The 21123-nt window shown below is 45.6% G+C and overlaps 1 protein-coding gene across 1 annotated transcript in view; it reads left to right on the forward strand.

Moving 5' to 3' along the window:
* WASF1 (WASP family member 1) overlaps positions 1–21123 on the forward strand; it is a 377364-nt gene that overhangs the window by 241766 nt on the left and 114475 nt on the right. The window contains exon 2 of the mRNA XM_078649171.1: positions 13471–13630. Coding sequence (XP_078505297.1) covers positions 13498–13630 — 133 coding nt within the window. The 5' untranslated portion in view covers positions 13471–13497. The remainder of the gene's footprint in view (positions 1–13470; positions 13631–21123) is intronic.

A 21123-nucleotide genomic window follows, 5' to 3' on the forward strand; every position in this document is an offset into this window, starting at 1 on the left:
GATACACGTGAAAACCTTCGAATATCTTCGTTTCAGTGGAGATAAATAGTCGAACTTCCTGAGCATGTTATACAGCATTGCCCTTTTCTAAATTGGGTGCCACAGGTGGCCCACCACCGAGGCCCTAAATAGCACTGCACCCCCCTAACTCCTCTCCACCTCCCAAAAATGACACGCAAAACGATTGCCATATTGTTTTTCGGCGAGAGGTGCTGTGTTTCCACGCTATAATGCCTTAATCCTTAAATGAACAGCGGTTTAGCTATCGCTGTCTGGATTACAAAGGGCTTTTGTTGCAATCTGTCGTGTGTAATGTACTTTCAGCGCAGAAGCTGCTAACCAGAGAATAGATGAATGTGGCGCGGGTGGCAGCGAGCGGGCTGCGGAATGTCAACGACCCCACAAAGGGAGGGGGGCAGGGGGGCGACGCGACGCGTCCCCGAGCGGAAGAGGTGTGCCGCGTGCCACACAAGCCAGGGCCTTGTTTTTTTAGACAGCTAGGATTTTTATTCAAATTAAGATAGATAACCCGTCTGTTCTCCTCACAAGTACTCGCCCCATTCAGTATTCTTCCGTTATCTAGAGAAATGCCTCCTACGCACATGTGGCCTTTGAATAATGACCCGCAGAGGAATATCGGTGATAGCGCTTCAGTATGATTTAACACTCGTTTTCGATTAAAACAGTTTTAAAAGCCCGGGCAAGTATAACGGCGGTTGTGCCTGTCACGCACTGACCGATACTACATTCCGTCGACGAACGGTATGGATTTAATTATTTCATTTACAACCATAAAACGTTTTAATGACAATTCGCGGTAACTCTTCCAGGACCCGGAGTTTTTCCTCGACTGTACACATGAATAATTTGGTTTACTTGTCTGCATCTCTCAATGACAGCTTGAGGCACTGGGTGTGCAGAAATCCGAATACATAGAATTTGACAGATGGGGTAGGATAGCTAGAAATAGTTTTAATAAGCACTGTTTATTTTTTAAAGCGCATTAAGGACAATTTCACAAGACCTGTCGTGCAGAGTTCACGAGCCTTTCTTTGAGAGGGCGTTGTCTATGTCTACACCTTCCAGGCATCTCAATAACAGAGAGGTCGTGGGTGTGGCCCTACAGCCAGAGCTGCCACTTTGGAATTGGGTACCGGGTTCGAATCTGGTGTCGGCTCAACATCATGTGATTTTGGGCAAAACACTTCATCTCCCCGTGCCTAAAAAAGACCAAAACATGACTACATTTGACCTTGTGACATGCTACTGCTGTCCATGTGAAGCGATCCAATACATTTGGTCGAGTTGGCGCTATATAAAACCACCCCAAGAAAGAATACTAACATTTAATTTTTGAAGAGTGAATATTTAACGGAGCAGTCTGGCTAGTCCGTTTGACACCGAGAAGAGTAAAGTAAATTCTGTCATGTCTCAAATCCCCTTTAATACCTGCTTTATACTTGGGAGGTTGCAGCTTCAGTAGTGATGGGCACACTTTTCTGTTTCTGAGGGTGCTTATTCCTTCTTCTGGAGCAATGGTCAAGATAATATCACAATATACACAGATGTCGTTGCTGACACTCGTGCCCCTTCCTCTTTCCTACCAGTCCAGATACCTTTTTGGGGGCTTGAAGGAAACGGAGCCCCACACTTGATGTTCTAGCTCCCGTGACCTTGGGTTGCATCTATTACCCCCTTTCACAACAAAGAGAATGCCAGTCATGATACACATTAGTGGAAAATAAGACTGGTAGCAGACTGGCGGCTGGTGACATTTGAAAGTGGTGCGGTGTAAACGTTGGGCATGATTTTTATATGGAAAACACTAAAAGTAGGGTAGGGTCAGATGCCGAGTTTAAAGACTCAACGGGATATTTAAGCCCCTTCAAGAAACGTTTAAACACAATACATATCCCGGAGTCTATCAGGACAGGACACAGATACTGTGACCATCCAAGACTCCCTCTAGAAAAAATTTACAAAAATTGTACGGATTTCCATCACTCACCATTCCAGGTGACATGCTTCATCATCTGGGTCTCCTTTAACAGGGCTTCAACTCGACCCTATTGATGGAGGATCCCAAGGATGTTTTACAAACTTTAGAAGGCTCTCCAGATGTGAGCTAGCATATTGTGGAGTGTATGGGAGCAGTGCAGTGCAAAAAATGAATGTGAAATTAAAATTGAAGCGTGATTAGACCACAATTTTATTCTTGTCTGTCACGATCAATTGTTAAAAACAGTGCAGAAGAACAGTTTCAACAGATAGCTGTTCAAAATATCAATTGGTCAACATGTTTCAGCACTTATGGGTAAACATGCACCCAGTGCTTTCATCAGGACCTATCAAATATCAATGCTACTGCAAAAGTGAACTAGAACTATGTGAAAAATTAAAAAAGTGAACTGGAACTATGTGAAATAGTACAATGTGAAACAATACAACCTTGTTATTTGTTTCCCAAATCACAATTCTCGTATCTCTTGGAAACCTATAAGAAATACAAACAAGTGATTCTACAGAAAGATCACAAGACAGTCTTGGAGGACAGTATATATGTCAATGTTTAGCATATGTAACCTCAACTGGTTATCAGGTTTGCCCTCAAGGTGGGCTGTCATCCAACGAGCCTTACCTCAAGAGTATGGAGAAATTACCTCACCCCACCTGGCAACAGCTCAGGATAAAGCAGGCACCGCTCTAAAAAAGGGATAAGATAATTTTATTGCACAGTTAATAAAAACTCACAATTTAAAATGCACAGCTTTAAAAGAAGTATGTATCAAGAATAAAAAAATTAATTGGTGGAAATTAAAATTATGTAAAGATCATGTTACAATTTAAATTTTTAATATTGTTCGTTGGAGATGTGGACCCAAGGTTTTATACTCAGAGGCACTGTCTGTCTGTTACTCAGTTTCCTCCTTTTGTATCTGCTTAATTCTCTCCGCCACGACGTCAAAGAATTTTGTAAATCGGCAGTTCAATTGGGTCTCCTGCGGGTTAAAACATAGTTTAACTGCCTGTCTGCAAGTTCTAATGTCCTTCTGGTTCCATATTACGCGAAGTAAGATTCTCCTTTTGTCCATTAAGGTTGGGCAGATACAAATTATATGGATTAGATCTTCAGGTCCTGCACTGCAGAGTCGGCAGGTTTTATCATCCCGATTCCTTTTCCATGGGGCCAAATGAGGGCGAATTGGTACTATACCGAAACGCAGCTTTAGAAATTTTTCTTTGGTCTTCTGTTTGAATCCATGGTCCATGTACGCTTGGGTCTTTAATATTTTGTAATCGTTTAGGACTGTCCATCCATGTGCCCTTTTTGCTAGAGTTTCCTTGTCTTCTAATAGCGATGTTGTTTTTGTAACCTTTGTTACTAGCTTTTTAAAACTTTTGTGATCTACTGGAGTATTCCAGAGGTTAGTCAGTTCAAGTCTTTCTAATGATTCCATCAAATACTTCATTGCATAAGATCGTTCTCGTCGCTGCAGCTCGATCCAGAGGTGGGCACTTAAAAAAGGGGGAACAACAGAATACACCGACTGTCATTATGGTGCACTGTTCCCCTCTATCGTTTTCCAAAAAAGCTAGTTGTCCAACACACACAGTACATACAAACATACCTCTCAACATATAACATATATCATGTATTGATTTTCTTATAACACTTATTCATGAAAACAAGAACTTATTAGCTGAAACATTAAGACACATTCAAAACTTGTATCGTACTGACACTGAGATTACAGCAATAATTAAGTACTCAGGTCATATTCTTAAAGCCAGAAAGGGGGCTGTTATGTCGCATTGATGTTGAATCCTAATTGCAGGAAACGTTTGTAAATAACATACCGGTATGTGTTGATCAGAGAGCGATATAAGGTGGTCAGCTCTCCTGTGCACATCGAAATATCGGTATAGTAAAATAATAAAATAATAAGCCCTTCTGTGTGTCTGATTTATATATTACCAACCTCACAATTAGACTTAATATGATGGAGCGTAAGCTCTACAAAAGAAATAAGTCAATGGTAATAGTACCGACACATTGTGCCTTCCAGAGCACCCATTATGTTACAATATGCCATAATCTTATAAGTATTAGCATTGTCATCGTAACATTAACGAGTGGCGATGAAGTCTGTAAACCACCCTCAACTATGCGCGCAAGCTCTTACCTGGCCGTCGGTACCTCGGACGGTCATCTAAGCCGTCGGGGAGGTACCGACACCGGGAGCTCGTCATCTATATGCCCTTAAGTCTTTAGTGTGTTGGCAAAATCAGGAGGTTTATACAGGGTGAACCGCCATTACACCCTTTTACATACTTTAATGCTTTTCAGAATATGCTCATAACGAAGACTAATGATATTCACAGACTGGGACTACATTTCCCTAGTTTCCGCAGCTGTGTAGCGTGATCTCGCGATGGGCAGGATCACGCGCGGAGAATGACTGGCGCAGTGAATGCGGAAGTACACCATATAGATGACGAGCTCCCGGTGTCGGTACCTCCCCGACGGCTTAGATGACCGTCCGAGGTACCGACGAATCTGTCTGAATTCATGCAGGGATGAAGTCTCCAACGCCCAAAACCATGACACTTATTGTGTAACTGGCCTACAGTGTACATACAACCTTAGACCACAATGGCAATGAAGGGTTTTAAAACAGAACCCCCTGCATCGAGCATCACATTAAAAAAGTTGATTTACTGCTTGGCCTCCGTCTCCTGCTTCAGAGCGAGGCGGGGAAGGCAGCCTGAAACTGATAACCCAGACTTAAATACATCAATTTATTTAGAGACACAATCGTATCTCTAATTAATTTGATCAATTAAATAATTTTGCATGTAAATGTGATTGGGTAGGAATTTTCAGAGGGGCGCAGCCCCACAGCCCTAATGGAGAATCCACCCCTGGAACTTAGAGACCCCAGAGGAGCATTATGTTTGCAAGTGCACAACAGTTGAAGACAGTGATCCTTTTTCATACTTAGGGTGCATTTAGGCATGAAAAGGGGGCTTTTCCTTAATGTCTCTGGAAGTGCATTTCATACACAGGTCAACCCTATCTCAGTAAATGCCTTCGGCTTTGTTCGGATATTGCCATTATCAGTTTTGAGCAATTCCATGCAGCCTCTAAATGGCTTAAGGGCATTAATCAAGATCATGGTCGTTATAGCCACATGTTTGAGCTTATACTTAACCTAGGTTGCATTGTTTTTATCTAGGTGTTTTCTAAATCGGGTGCTTACACCCACTCCCCTCCAAAGGCCAAGCAGTACATGAAAATGCCTTTAAATCTGTATTTATCTTGTCACCTTGGTGTGCGTCAAAGACAGAGGTCAAATGTCAGGCTATGCTTTCTGACAATTCCTGCTAATGTTCTTTAACATGGGGATCAGTATTTTTGCAAACTCCTCTCACTTTGCAGTGAGAGAATTTTTTTTAAAGTGAATTTGCGCGACAATCTTACTCGGGTACAGAGAGTGTGGAAGGAAAGGCTGTAGGATGTAATTTCTTTGTAATACACTCCAAAATATAAAAATCGAAAAATGAAATTCACACACTAAGCAGTTAGCGAAGCAAAAATGAAGCACATTTGTTTGTGATCCTGAAGTGTGATGCATACAAAGGTTTTAATAGGATCGAAATCAATCAAGACCCTTAACTTGGTATACCATAAATTATAAATATTCAACGAAACGTGGTTTCTATACATTATCATTTGTGTCCAATATAGTTTTGTCAGTAAAACTGCATGTGTGCAAATGTAGTGGCCATTTCAATGGAAAATGTGCTGTCTGTAAATTACCGTGTGGTACCACACAACACTTTAGTTACATAAAAAAATTGTCTGCTCCATGTCAATTAACGCTAGCTGGGTCGCAAACGTTTGTTCTAAAAATTGGGTTGTGGTTCTAAAATGTTTTGGAAACACTGCAAATGAGAGAATATGAGCTCGCAATTCATATTTATGAAAATTATGACATTCAATTGTTTCTTTATTGTTCCTCACTACAAAATTAGTGTAAATGCACGTTTTATATTTATACTTTGCTTTTATTTGGCAAGATAGATTTTGAATGGTGATCATGTTTTTAAAAAAGAAAATGGGTTAGAACGCCTGTTTCAGTTATTGAACTTGGTTGGAAGTGGGTCGTAGGAGCATAAAATAACACTTTTTTGGAACTCTGCCTCAGTGCCTGTGTTAGCCATATTAATAATCATATACTAACTCCTTTATGACTTATTGGACAATTACAATTTTACAGCTAGCTGAAAATTGCAAGATCATGTTAGACTCTTAAGTGTTATGGGCTCATTACTTAAAGTTGTTTACTTGTGTAAGTTCGGCTTGCATGCACATTATTCGGGTTTACACTCATTAAAGTATTTAATCGCATGGGAAAGAAGTGCAGTCTACGGCGAAGACTGGCGTGAAGCCTGTATACATATGAGAGAGATAGCGATCAGGTGGGATTTAGACTAATTCAGTTAAAGATCTTAAATTGCATGTACCTCGCTAGGGAAACATTAATGAAATGTGGGAGGTCAGGGGATGACTGATGCCTTAGGGATTGTAATTCCACAGGGAACCAAATTCATATTTTATGGGATCTGTTGTAATTCATCGGCACACTTTCTCTACCTTAAATATCACTTATGGAGCACACCAGCAACCAGGACTGGAAGCAGTGTAGTCCCAATACGAAGTTTAATGGTACCAGACTGGAGCCGACCCTCTCAAGATCAGTAGCAGGTGATAAACATTTTAATAAGAACGGCAGACAAGGGTTATACGTTCAAAGCTTAATATAAGACATTTTTGGGTAGGTTACAAAATATATAATTAGGGAAATGCATCAGCATAGCATGTAAGTCATAAGTACAAATAACTCAGTACAATTAAAGATGAAATCCGGCATATATTTGCCTTTTAAGAGTGGGGAAGTGGGAGTGTCTCCTCCCACTCCCAAAAGAAAACTATTTCTTTTAATAGGACTTCAGACAAAAAACGTCATACATTGTACATGGGTATACGTTTATCATGAAATGCACCAATAGTGAACAAGCAATTAGAAACAATTAACTACAGAATGCATTCGATGATTGTCTCATGGTATTATTACATTGAATGTGCAGACATTCTCATGGTTAGTTTGGCAGCCCAGTGGATACATTCTTTGCCCATAGCCTGGGACAGTTGAAGTGTCGTCGGTAGACAGCAATGAGGTCTCGGGGAACAGTTTCCAGTTTTAGTGTGAGTCTTGCAATTCTTTATGTGGAAGGAAAGAAAACAACAACAATGACACACAATCTTGGTGACATTGGTACAAGGTGGAGGACTTTGTAAATACAACTCGAGTTAGCGTAAGCCCAAATTGCGAAGCATTTCAAGTGAAAGGAGATCAGCTCCCACAAAATTTAAGCACCACAGTGGTAGGATACTAGTGGACACTTGTCCACTACCAGCACACCTAGCAGTCATAGGTAGCTGGTGAGATGTCACAAGACCAAGATACAAAAGAGTATTCTGTAATTTAGCACTAATGGTGCCTAGACAAAATATTGCAAAAGGGTAGGGGAAACATGGGGTACCAACGGTGGAGGTCTGGAAAAATAAATATGTCTGGTGTATAAAAAGTGGTAAATGAGTCTAGGGATGGCCCTAACAATTTAAAAAAATGTGGGTAGATGGAGAGGATTCCAAGGGCTGAAGTCCTTAGAGCAATTCTCTGCCCACTCTGCCAGAGGATGATAACCAGTTAACATGCCGATGAGTTTAGGATTAGTAGGTGAATTCTGAGGTAAATTATGTAACTGGATCTAGCATTTCAACTTTGGACTATGCTATTAGTGGCATGTAATATGATCACACTTAATGGTGCAATGATGTGTTTCTGTGTGTAGTGGGTCATTATTATAGTGTGAAGATATCTGACATGCAAATGAGACATATATGCTAATAATAAGTTAATAAAATGTTATTTAAAAAAATAGAATTTACTGACATGAAGTTTTGCCTGTGAGCAAATGCGTTCATGGGCTGGAGCAGATGGGGAGTGGTAGTCGCAAGGGTGGAATGCCAGTGAGTTTGTACAGACCCACAAACTTAAATGTTTAAGGGTATTCTCCAGTTCCTCTCCTGCCCCTTCCAGCTCTTGAAAACATGTATTGTTTCCATACAAAGATCGTGCAGTGTCTCTACTATAGTCATGGTTAACTGGTTGTTTTTAAGGGCGTTGGTGCACTGGTAATGTGATTCTGGCCTTGACTAAGATCTTCTTATTGAAACGCGTTGCCAAATAAACGTTCCTCCATAAGACGCATCTGAGGTGCAAGCCTTCTTTGTAACACGGATCCAGTGGCATAACTTCTCTTCTTCAATTCCTAAATGGTTCCTGCAACTGTTAATTCGCACTGGCCTCGTGAGGTGGAAGAGACTGGAGTACTTCGTGACTTTGTTTGCTCAGTCTGAACATCATAATCATATGGATACATGTCTAACTTTCACAGCAATCAGTCCTCTTTACCACAACCGTTCTCTGACACTCTAGGGGCTTATGCTGAAGGTGGTTGGGCCTACATGTCATGTTGACAAAATAAACATGAAAACGTGTTATCCTTGATCCCAAGTCCTGGGTGTCTGGCAACATAAAGTACTCCCACTACCCTTTTGCAAACACAACCCCTTCTCCAGTTTAGTTGGCATAGCTGAAGCTTCTAGACCAAAAATCTCACTGTCCATCTTGGTTTCATGAAATGGTTCATCTGCAAGCCTCTTTGTTATAAAATGAATGTCTGTTCTTACCTATTGCTCTGACAAAAAAACACTTCAGTGTTTCTGCTTCAAACCCATGTTTAGTTTTACTAGTTGTAAATAGAGGACTTGTGGAATTTGTATAAACATTTTGACATAAGAATATGGTTAGAGTGTTAGCCTTTCTTTATCCTTTGAGCTGCCGTATATCCCTATGTGTGGTACTGTTTTAGGTGTGTTGGACATAAGTTTGCTTTGATAGTGCTTTACTTTTTAAGGAGAAGATAATTGGTTTCCCATCAAACTTGGCCAAATTGTACTGTCACAGAGAACAATGAGAGAAAAGAGAAGGCTGCATAACGTAGATTGGATAAAGTCTGGTTGGTAACAGAAAAATAACCATGGCCCACAGTTATGGATATATTACAAAAAATGAAAATAAGCATCTTGAAACTCAAGGTGGACGAAATCAGAGAGCTTGGCACATGCATAAAAGAAAAATGAACCAAAAGTGTAGCACTATTTTTAGTTCCCTAACAGGAGGAAGTTGCTGTCAGATGCCTGAATTCCCAAAAATATTAGTTCGAATTCAAAAATTCATTTGTGCTTCAGATAGTTTGCGTTCATCTTGGAATTGATTCATGGTATAGATCCAACCTATGAGTGATATGAAACATGTGCTCTCTAAAATGTTGGAAAGGTGGCAGCCATTTGTGAGTGTTTATGATCACATGACTGTACTAGTTGCTGATGTTTAAGTAACATTCCGCTTGGATAAATGTACCATAAATCTTCTTAAAGTCCTTCCGTCATTTCATCCTAGACTGGAAATGTTATTTCTAGAGCCTCTAGATGTAATGGAGAAACTTCACCTAGGAGTAATTAAGTTGTCAGTAGAATTAAAAAAAATGCCCAGGATATTATTCCAGATACCTTCTTGTGCCCAAAAAGACTGAGAGCATCAGATTGGAACTAGATTTTTTTAGACCTATAATCGCTTCTCATAATGGAATCTTTCCACATGATCAGACCTTGGGCAATTGAAGAGAGGTGACCTATGTAGGATGTGCACTTCCATTTCCTAATCAAGGAAGACGATTGCTGGTCCTTGGGGTTATCAGTTGAGATCAGCTCTGTTAGTAAACTTGTCTGCTCTTTGACTTTGTGCGGCGCACAGAGTGTTCACAAAAGTTGTATCAGTGATGGTGGCAGCCAATCATCATCCCTTGTAGATATATTTGGCCATATTTGGACGACAGGCTAATCAAATTTCAATCTGCAACTTGTCAGACAAACTTTCATTTGATTTGCAACACTGACGGATTTGGGGTTCAGTTAGCCAGAAACAGTGCTATTGGATGCCATCCCAGAGATTGTTTTCAAGCAGTGAGAGACTGCTTGCCTTAGATGGTTCTGTACTTCTACCTCTTGAGTGAATTATTTCTCGGAATCTGGTAGTAATTTATTTTTCCTATCATCCTGTGACTTTCGATTTCACAGACGTTTAGGCTTAATGGCCTCTAGCATTGATGCTTTGCAATTAGGTTCACTGCTGATGAGGATTGTGTAGCATCGTTTTGTCAAAATAGGTTCAGTCTGTAGAGCGTTAATCAAAGAACATTGCGACTTCTAGACATGTACCGAAGTCTCCTTACTGCTGAACTTTTAACTCCAATATTTTGAAAGGGCCCATGATTGTCTCAAATTCCTTAAATCCCAGCAACAGTGGATTTATCATAGTAATGTATGGGAGCTCAGTGCCATAGCCTCCAGCCTCAAGAAAGAAATCTTCACATCAATCACCTATAGATAGGTCAGTTTTCTCCTCCCAATTTAGTGGGGGACAATTTTACAAGTCCTCATGGGCAACACTGCTGCACTATTTTACGTAAACAAGTACTGGAGAAGCTGGTTTCATTCTCCAAATGTCCTTAATCCAATGAACCCTTTCTTGTAGTCAAGAGATTAACTAACTCCTTGCTCTCCATGCCACTGTTCGTTTACTGAACTCCCGCTTCTCTTGCAAAACTGCTAGATGCTTTCAAAGGTTCCACATCTTCTGAAAATTCAGCATAAGTAAGGTTGAGCATTAGAAAGAAAGCATCCACATAACATGTGCAACCAGAAAAAGTGCCAGCATGAGGCAATACAGAAAAGTCACCGGGGTTCCACTAGTCGACCCGGGGTTCCACTAGTCGACCCGAACAAACACAGTTCATTCCTATTACTTATGTTTCTATTATAATCATTTGTCTGGTACAGTGGTTAAAACGAATTCAAGTAAAATATATTCGTTGGTCATTGTGACTTCCCCAAATCCTCTAAAATATATCTTTTCTCTGAGCAATGTAGCATTAAAACATAGTTTTGCTTATCTTCTACAACTCCATCTTACCAATATAGGTTCTGACCATAACATCACTGTTTACATGTGCATAGCATCTCTCGTTTCAGTATTAGAATAATTGTGCTTCATCAGAGACTTGATGGCACCGAATCAAAGTTGACATTTGTGGTGTGTTGTGTTAAAGAGACAATGTTGTTGCAGACATTTGCAGTGCTGCAAAATAGGCTGTGCTGAATGCCTTTTACGAGCATTACTCTCAGGACTGATTCTCCAGGAAAGATCCATGTTTTAGGCACAACGTTCTGCACAATTGGGTTATCTCAAGACCTGGTTGGGGTTGTGATGCTTCCACCCTACTGGGTTTAAGAGCTGTAAATTCCGAGTTTAAGCCATTTAGGAAGTAGAGAGAGCTAAACGACAGAGAAAGGAAAGTTCACTGTTATTATGGCCTCTCCCTTTTTCATAATTCTCTTCGGAATACAAGCCATGCTTTGTTGTATCCCAGTTCTTCACTCCCTCGTGCCCCTGCGCGCGACGGTGACAACCCATCTCTCCTGCGCGAGAGCATCCATTGTCCCCTCACCCTTCCCATTGGTCCCCCAACATGTGCCAGCACCCGCAATGCACCATTTGTCCTCATGAGAAGCAGACAGCCCCTGAGTTTAGACCTAGGTTGGATGCCTACTTCCAAACAACTTGAATGGTCACCTGATGTCATCAGAAATAACATAATCAAGGCGCAAAAATACTACAAAGAATGGTATGACTCAAAACATGGTGCCAAAGAACACTCATTTAAGGTAGGCGATCTTGTTAAAGTTCGTTTAGAAAAAAAAGTGAGAAAAGGAGAAAGCAGATTCACCGCTACTCTTCACATCGATGAACTTTATAACAATTCTGCAAGACTCAGTGATGGGAAAGTGTGGCACATGATTAGATTGGCCAGATATCATCAGGGAGTCAATGTACCCAATCAACTGCAACTTAATACATATTGCAAAGATCTGTAGGCTGATGTTGATAGGACCAGTTTAAAACATAGTTGCTGCCCAGTAATGAGATTTCACACGATCTCCCACCTGTCACTGACTCTTCTGATTGTCATTCATCAGACCAGTCTGTTGATGTCAGTCCTCGCACTCGATTCCCAGTCGGAGTTGTTACGGTGACTCACACTCTGACTCTGAAGTCATGTCTGACGGTCATAGCTTCAGTGGTAGGTTCGGTAGAACCAGCAGTGATCCTCACTCCGACACTGAAAGTGTTCCTGATCCCCACTTGGTCATGGGGAGGTTTGGGAGAACCATCCATAAACCGAAACGCTATGAAGACTTTATTTGTGACTAAAGGTTCATAGTTAAATATACATTAATGTTTGTTATATCACAATATGTAGTTTATTAGTCAAAACTCTCAAGAGAGGAAGATGTGTTGTATCCCAGTTCTTCACTCCCTCGTGCCCCTGCGCGCGACGGTGACAACCCATCTCTCCTGCGCGAGAGCATCCATTGTCCCCTCACCCTTCCCATTGGTTCCCCAACATTCCACTCTCCCTCTTGTTCCTCTCCAACTGCCCAACTGTCATCCCTGTGATTTCTTTCCTTACCTACGCACCGCACTAGGTGTGGGGCTGTTGATAATAAACTTATGCTTGATAATTTACTTCAGTCTCATTCATCAACCTTCAACATGCTTCAACCCTTGCAACCCGAAAAAAAACATGCAGTAAAACAGTATGACAGTTGGTGAACCATGTAAATGGAGGGGGTCCTGCTTCTGTCTAGAGGAGATGATGCTTGGAGATCTCAATGGTATTTTTTGTTTTAGAGAAACTCTTTCTAGGTTTGCTCGCAGCTCAGATATTTCCAACCATTTGTGAAGAAGGTGGGGAGGGGGGCTGGAAAGGGGGCAGAAAAAGGGTACTAAAATCACCAAATAAGAAATCTTTGCTTTTCTCCTCCTTTGTTAAGCAAAGTATTTCTTGATTTTTGACACATAATAATGATTGTAAATGTTATTTAAAACTGTACTTTTCACCACATTTTGTTTGCGTAGTCAAAAGAGAGCCAACGACCCTGTTTATTATAAAAATATATATCAACCTCTAGTTGAGAAAAGTCCAGCAATTGTGTTTGAGGATCTTTCAGTATTAAAATGAAAGAAAAAGTAAAAAGAGCTTAGCGCTTGGATGAGTAAGTATAACACTCAAGGGTGTGTACTGTTTGAAAGAGTAAGATATTATGTTGCCTCTGTAAATTTTCACAGAGGCACATTTTACCTAGAGGTTTAAAGATTGTCCCTATGGGTGTGACCATTTCCGCTAACACTGTTTCTGCCTCTGTTCATTCTGCAGGTGCCAGCTTCCTGAAATTACCTCAAGATGCCACTGGTGAAACGGAACATAGACCCAAGGCATTTATGTCACACCGCACTGCCAAGAGTCATCAAGAATGAACTGGAATGTGTGACAAACATATCCTTATCAAATATTATCAGACAGCTAAGCAGCCTAAGTAAGTATTTCAATGTGCTTTACTGTTGTTGCAATGAAAACGCCAATTGTGTTGGATTTCAAGGTGATCTCTGTCTCTTATGGTGTCTGTGTTCCAACCTCTTCAATCCCTCAAGGTCCTGCAAGAACTTTCCAGAACCATTGCTTTCTAAAGACAGGTGCCATCTGAAGTTGCTATGCTTGGGCAAGGTTTCAACTGAACTTTATTACATCATGGTAACACAACAATTGAAAATAATCCTGTTTGGGATCCAGCCAGTTCCTGATTTACCTTTTCTCTATAAAAGTAGTGAGCAGAGTGGATTGCGGCTATCCACTGTAGAGCTTGTACAGGCCGGTATTTTGCCCATCTAGAATGTGTTCTCCTCCTGTACGCCCTACACATGGCGGTGGAATTGGGCAGTGTTAGTACACTGACCTGTCTTTTCTTCTGTACTGCCTGCTACAAGTCAACTTTCTTCTATGCTGCCAAGACCGCTTCCACACACTTTAAGGAAAACGATGACAGAGTTAAAGTAACTGATAATATATATCAGACAGCAGCACCACCCTATAACTACAGAAAACCTATCAATGTCAATACTGAAAAGAATTTGGGTGCTGGGCAGAGCAGCATTAACGGGAAACATCACTTACAACGCAACTTTTACCACGCGATGCTTTTACATCGCAACTTTTACAATGCAAACCATTACAACGCATTCCCCATGGGAAGATCTTTGAGAGCCGAGGAGATCTCGTCTTCAAGGATGGGCTCTTCCAACTCCGCCGTTTGAGGCGGCGACAGGGGGGTCCCCTCAAAGTCAGCGAGGACAGCAGCCCGCGCCTCTGCTGATGTAGGCTCCTCCGCATATAAGGAAGTATAGTAGGCCACAAAGGCATCCTGCTTGGCTCGCTCGGTGACTGCACACTTACCATCCTGATGTCGCAGATTAGCGATGTGAGCCCTAGCCATTCGTGCCTTCAGCCGTCCCGCCAGCTGTCTACCTACTTTATCCCCCCCTTCGTAGTACTTCTGTTTCAGCGCTAAGAGGGAGTGTTCTGCCTTGTTAGTGCGTATGAGGCGAAGTTGTCCCCTGAGGTTCGCCAGTTTCCTTCTGGACGCCTGCGAGGACCGTTCCCTGTCGCTCGCCTCTGCCTGTTTGATCTCTCCTGCCAGGTCGGCCTCCAGCTTACAGGCCGCTTTCCTTCTCGCAATCGCCAGAGAGGTGATATGCCCCCGTATGGTGGCCTTAAAGGCATCCCACACTACCGGGAACGGCGTCTCCGGGATGTCATTGAGAGTGAAGTACGAGTCTATGGCTTCCCGAATGCTATCAACATCTTCCGGGTCTCGGAGAACGCTCGGTGGGAGATTCCATCGTCGCTCCCGGGGGGTGCATGCCCGCGGGTCCTGCAACAGCAGTTCCACATGCGCATGGTCCGACAGCGAGATGTCCGAGATAGGGACCTTCAGCGTGTCCCGCGCCAGGGCTAGAGAGGTAAAGAGGTGGTCAATGCGCGAGTACGTTCTGTGGGAGTGCGAGTAGAAGGTATAGTCCCGTACTCCTGGGTTGTGGTATCTCCACGCATCTACCAGCCCTAGGTCCGTGATCTGCTCTTTCAGTGCGGCCGACATTTCGCCCGTGCCGCTAAAGACGTTGTCCCCACGATCTATGTCTGGGTCCCACACCAGATTGAAGTCCCCGCCTAAGATTGTGTGGGGTTCGCCAGCTTGAAACTGGTCCCTTAGAAGTGCCTGGAGAAACTTGTCTTGCGACTGGTTAGGCGCATATACATTGCCTAGAGTGTACTGTGTGCCACCCAACTGCACCGTGGCCCGAAGGAAGCGCCCGTCTCCACTCCTGTAGGGTCTTGCGGATCCCCGCCTAAAACCAGCTCTGCAGAGAATGGCCACCCCCGCCGTTTTAGTGTCAGCTGACGCCCAAAATTGCATGGGGTATCTGGGATGCGCCTTGCGGACCGTGTCACCCCGCAGGAGATGCGTCTCCTGAAGGAAGACAATGTCAGGAGAGTGCTGTAGGAGATAGCGCCACACCTGTTTCCGCTTGTTGGGGGAGTTAAGTCCCTTGACATTAAGTGTCAGGACTTTGAGAGGTGTAGGGACACTCACCGCCATGGAATCATGGGAATTAAAGCCGCCTCACCACCCGGTAGCTCCCACCCCAGCAAGCAAGGGGGTCCCGCCTCCCCCACCCACCATGACCATGCAGGCACCATCGACAGTCTCCAGGTCGCCACACTGCAAAACGGAAGGGGAAGCCAGGTAGAGGGAAAGGTCGAGCGAAAAGTAGGAGGGATAGAACAGGTAAGAAAAGAGGGAACATATATAGAGAATATAACCACAACAGGCCAACGTGGCCGTAGTACAATGTCCCAGGTTCCGGGCATCCTCTACCCAAGGGTTTGGATGATCACAGGAATGTCACTTCCTTGGGGACAAAGAGGGGGTTGGCTTTACCAGAGAAAGTAGTTTCGAGTGCCCCGAGGTCCGTTCGCCCCGTTGCTCAGGGTCGACTCGGGGGCATACAGCAAAGGGGCAGTATAGAGAGAATAGTGTCAGGACAGCCAGGTCAGTAGCATTGGGCCCCAGCGGAAAGACATCATTCCCAGGTCCTCCATCCGCCGCAGCTGAGCTTCGTGGGCGTCCATGGGAGGTTAGCTGCAAACCATCGCTTTCCGAACCAGTCACCTTCCCATCAGTGCCTCGTCGGGACCCCCCGCAACGCTCCGTCCGTCCCTCCCGTTGGTGCGGCGGGCGCCGGCATCAGCGATGTACGCTGCAAGATGCGCCTGAACGCGTAGTCCTAGAGGGGCCGCCAGCACGCAGGGGTCAGTCAGCAGTCCGCGGGGGGGTTCCTGGAGTTCTAGAAATGTCTGCTGTATCTTAATGGAGTGTAGCAACGTTCACTCCATTGGGCCTGGGGCGCCGGGGGTCTATAGCTAGCGTGGCAAAGGTTAGAATGAGACCAATCACGGAGTGTGGGGTTCCAAGGATTTTTCCTCGCTGTCGTGCTCAAGGGAGCGGATGTGTTCTATGATGTCCTGTTTTGCCTGGGACATGGAGCCTGCATCCATCGGGGGAGAGCGGCGGCGTCGATTTACTGTGGTCCACTCGGGCCGGGCTGGGGTCCTCTCCGGGCGATTGGAGCGGGCGGGACTGTGTTCCGGGGAGCCCGAGAGCTTAAGCAGCTGCGCCGCCTCATTGTAGGAGCGGATGACTTTGCGTTTGCCTTCCCAACGAAAGATGAGAGCAAAGGGATGTCCCCACTGATAGGGGATTTCGAGGGCCCGCAGCTTCTCCGTCACCGGGCGGAAGACTTTCCGTCTGTGCAGTGTGTTAGGGGCCAGGTCCTGGAAAATTTGGATCTTATGGGCTCTATATCGCAAGTCCTGTTGGTCCCTCGCCGCTTTCAAAATGGCCTCCTTCTCCGTGAAGTAGTGCACTCGGGTGATGATGTCTGGGAGGAGACCCGATTTGCCTCCCGCTCCGAAGATCCGGTGCGCCCGATCCAAAAGCGGCAAGGGGGCTTCCTTGTTGCCCCTCACCTCGTGCAGGAGCTGCGCCACATAGGCTATGGTGTCCGTCCCCTCTTCTCCGAGTGGCACACCCCGGATGCGGAGGTTGTTGCGGCGTCCCCTATTTTCGAGGTCTTCCTGCTTAATCTGGAGTTCAATATTCTGCTCCTCCAGGGTTGCCACTCTCTGCCACAATTGTTCCAAGTCGTCAGTGCGCGTGTCCACCAGCTTCTCGAGACCGTCTACCCTGTCCCCCAGCTCTGTCACATCCTTCCGTAGTTCTTTAACGCACGTCTGCACCTCCGATCTTAGGGACCCTATTTCAGACTTCAGGTCTGTCATGAAGGAGGACATGAAGGCTTGTGTCACCGGCGGGGAGTCGGCGACCGAAGGTGGCACTTCTTCAGCTGACGCTGTCGCTCCCGCCTTGCCCCACATGGCAACCACCGAGGTGCCCTTGGAAGACGCCGTCTGGTCCGTCCTGCCTCCTCTGCCGCGGGTCATGGTCTGTCTTGAGCGTGGCGCCCGACCGCCCAAGGCGTCGCTCGCCGTCGTTAGTTCAGTGCCCCCTTGGTGTTATAGTAGCGTGGCGGTGGGTCAGAACACCACCAATCGTCCTCCCCTGTGTCGAGCGCCACCTCTCACGCCGGCCTGCTTCTCCCAGGGAGAGATATACGTAGGCCCTCTTTTCCAGTGAAGCGCAGTGTGACCCCAGTGGTCAGGTGGCCAATGGTCAGTGCTGTGGGGGCAGAATCCACCCCGGGTCCGGGGCCTGCGGCGCTCTCCCTCCCCACCAGGGGCAGCGTTCCCTAGGAGTAACTGATGTGTGGGCTGCCTCCCCAACTCCGCTGCGTCTCTCAAAGGGCAATTAGACCCCAGGTCCCTCCGAGAGAAGGGGGAGTACTCACGATTCGGAGAGGCCTCACGTCCCCACCGCAGGCCGGTCCTCTAGGCCGCAGGGGTGTGGTCACCAGCAGGCGTCGCAGGTCGTTCAGGCAGCCACCCGCGAAGTCTCCACCAGCAAGGAGGGCGCAGGCCACTCGCTCTCACAGCACCGGCTCAGTGCGCGGGTAGGGAGGCGTCCTCACCACCCTTTCGGCCACCCAGGCAGCAGCAAGTGCACAATGGATTGGGCAGATGTTGGAGGGCCGGGGTCAGAGGCCCGCTCAGGTACTCTTGCAGGGTCCGCCCTTGCCGGGCACTCACCAATGGGCTCCACAGCCCGCTGAGACGGTTGCCTGGGCCACAGACGCCGAGAAAGAGGGTCAAGATGGCGGGCGAGGTCCGGTCCGAGAGGACAAGATGGCGGGCGGTCCCTCCAGCGCGTCAACTCCCAGCGCGGTAGTTCAGGACGCCTCCACAGCACCAGGCAGCAGGGCAGCGAGGGTCCACCAGGCGCAGTCCCCCAGGTCAGCCCCCCAGGGGACAACAGCTCCGCAGCTGCTCGGCCGAGGTCCGCTCCTCCTCCGACGCGGCCTTGCCGCCACTCCGAGACCGGGGCCTCTCGTAAGGTCGGCAGCCGGGCCAGTACCGCGTCTCCGCCCAGGAGTCGCTCCGCCTGCGACGGTCCCGCCTCCGCTGTTCGCTGGCTCCGCGACCGATCACCCCCAGCCGGGGCTCACCCCGGAGCGTCCGGTCGTGCCTCTAGGCGCCCTCACGGTCCAGGCGCCGCCCGCCAGAGATGCAAGGCCGAGGTGCGGCAGGAAGATGGCCGCGATATTCCAGCAGCCAGGTCTTCAAAATTGCAGTCGCCCCCGGTAGTGTCTTCTGCACCGGAACGGCCACCAGGCGAGTCTCCACACTGCCAGAGGGCCAGCGGGGGATCAGGGACACTGAAGGAATCCCCGAATAGTGCTCATAAATGCTTAATAGTGCAACGGGGCGACGGAGCTCGCTTGAGCTGTGTCCGCTCACATCGCCGCCGTAGCCACGCCCCCTTCTCAGTAAGATTTTTAAGGAGCACTGGGGAGAAAGTTGACAGAATGTGTGGTGGAACAGGGTCGACGGGGGAACAAGATTTGGTCCTGAGGAGGGCTACGCTAACTTGTTCCTGAGTAAGTTTAGTAAACTCCTCTAGAAGTACTATGGCACGTATCTGTGTGCAATCAGATTAGTTACTTTGCTCTTCGGTGTTTTGATTAAAAAATGGTGTGAATTATGTTGATCTTTTCCTCAAAGAAGGTGGGCAATGTGTCTACCCAGTCCTGTGAGGATGTACTATTAATTTGGCAGGAGGGGGGATTGGTAAATTCTTTTATTATTTTGTGAAGTTCCTTGTGTGAATTTGTAGCCTTGTCAATTCTGTTAATATTATAGTTTTGTGTGGCTAACTTTATGTTGTCTAGATAATGTATATATATATATATATATATATGTTTATGGCTAGTCTGTCCTCAGTGCTTTTAGTTCTCCATTTACGTTCTGCTTTCCTGCTGGCTAGTTCGCCATTTTTAGAGATTCACTGAACCAAGGTGACATATTTCCTAACACAGGTCTGCTGTATAGCTGTGGTATTTGATAGAATGGTTGGTTATGTACCACTTTGCCTAGTCCTCTTGACTGTGGACAACATTTTTGCTTGTTCTGTGTTTGATTGCGGTTTCTCAATCTGGTGTTTTATAGAAGGTTTATATTGTCTAGCAGTTGTGGTTGTTGTTGACTGCCCTTTGTTGGCTCACTGATTCTGTGTTCATGGCCTGGATCGATGCAGTACCCTTGCTTGGCTAAAGTGTTAGCTCTGACACTGTGGCTTATGTGATGAGGGTGTAGTATCCTCATCATGATATACCCTTCAGCTTGTGCTGCTCATTTTGGGCCAGATGTACAAACTTTGGGGATATGAATTTTCAAATTGACATTTTCGGAGAATTGCATTTAGGACATTGCTATTCCTCATCCATTAAATTTGTTGAGATTCCTAGTGTGTCGCAAAGCGACCTACCTTATGAATAATAATGAAGTAGGTCTCAGTTTGTAACCCTTTAGGAATCTCAGGGCTGGTGGCCTGCTGGGTTTCTTCAGACCATCGTGTCTGTGATTGCTTTTTCGCGCTACCGTTGGAGCGCTTAGCGTGTGGGTAGGTTTTCGTACCCTGGCTGCTCGCACTACAGGCATCATACCTGATAGAGCAGCCCCACGGGAACAGACTGCGGGGCCCGCTAGGGACACTCCCTGGGTCACCCCGCTAGAGCAGGACCTTCTGGCCTGCCCCCTTACTGACCCAGAGAGGTTGTGTTTTTCTCCTTTTTCTGTTGTTATTTATCACCGTGTAGTACTGAGCACTTGAGGTCCTGAAGAATTGCCAGTTAGGCAAGAAACATGTCGACCTAATTAGAGGGTTGAGATAGTCCAATGTGCCCCTTACAGTCCCTATCTCCCCTCCCACCTTTTAATCAAGGGAGTCAGCCACGTGAATAAAGACCCTTGTGGACTGACCCACCTTCTTTTAGAACCACCACTCCCTCACGACTACACCTTCACCAGACCCCTCACACGCACCCAACCATTGGCTGGAACAAAAGAACTCCAACAAAGAGCGCCTTTTTTGGCGCCCGTCGGACATTGCAGCTCCAGTCTGACGAGGAGCAGGAGACCAATGATGAAGCATGACATCTAGCTTACTGGGTGTGTGAGGTCTTCTAGTTCCAATAAGGGAACATCCTGTTCCCTGCTTATGCTCTCCTCCCTAAAACACACACACTTTTTATCTTTTCCCCTGGGGAACTTTGTACCTTTGTGCTGTATTGCTTTTTAATAAAGCAAACTTTTCTTCTATGAAATGCTGCCCTTGTTCCTTAAAGGAAAACGGGATGCGTTTCAAAAGAAAAATGGTTTTGGTGGATTCTCCACCTTACCATCTTCAGCCAGATGTCCGACTCCAGTTGGGGAAAATATTCTACGAGTTAGGAATACCACATGGTAGGCAACTGATAGGTGTTCACTTTCCGAACCTTACTGTAGACTCTGTATCTTGTC

The sequence above is a fragment of the Lissotriton helveticus genome, chromosome 6 (assembly GCF_964261635.1).
Source record: "Lissotriton helveticus chromosome 6, aLisHel1.1, whole genome shotgun sequence".
NCBI lineage: Eukaryota > Metazoa > Chordata > Amphibia > Caudata > Salamandridae > Lissotriton > Lissotriton helveticus.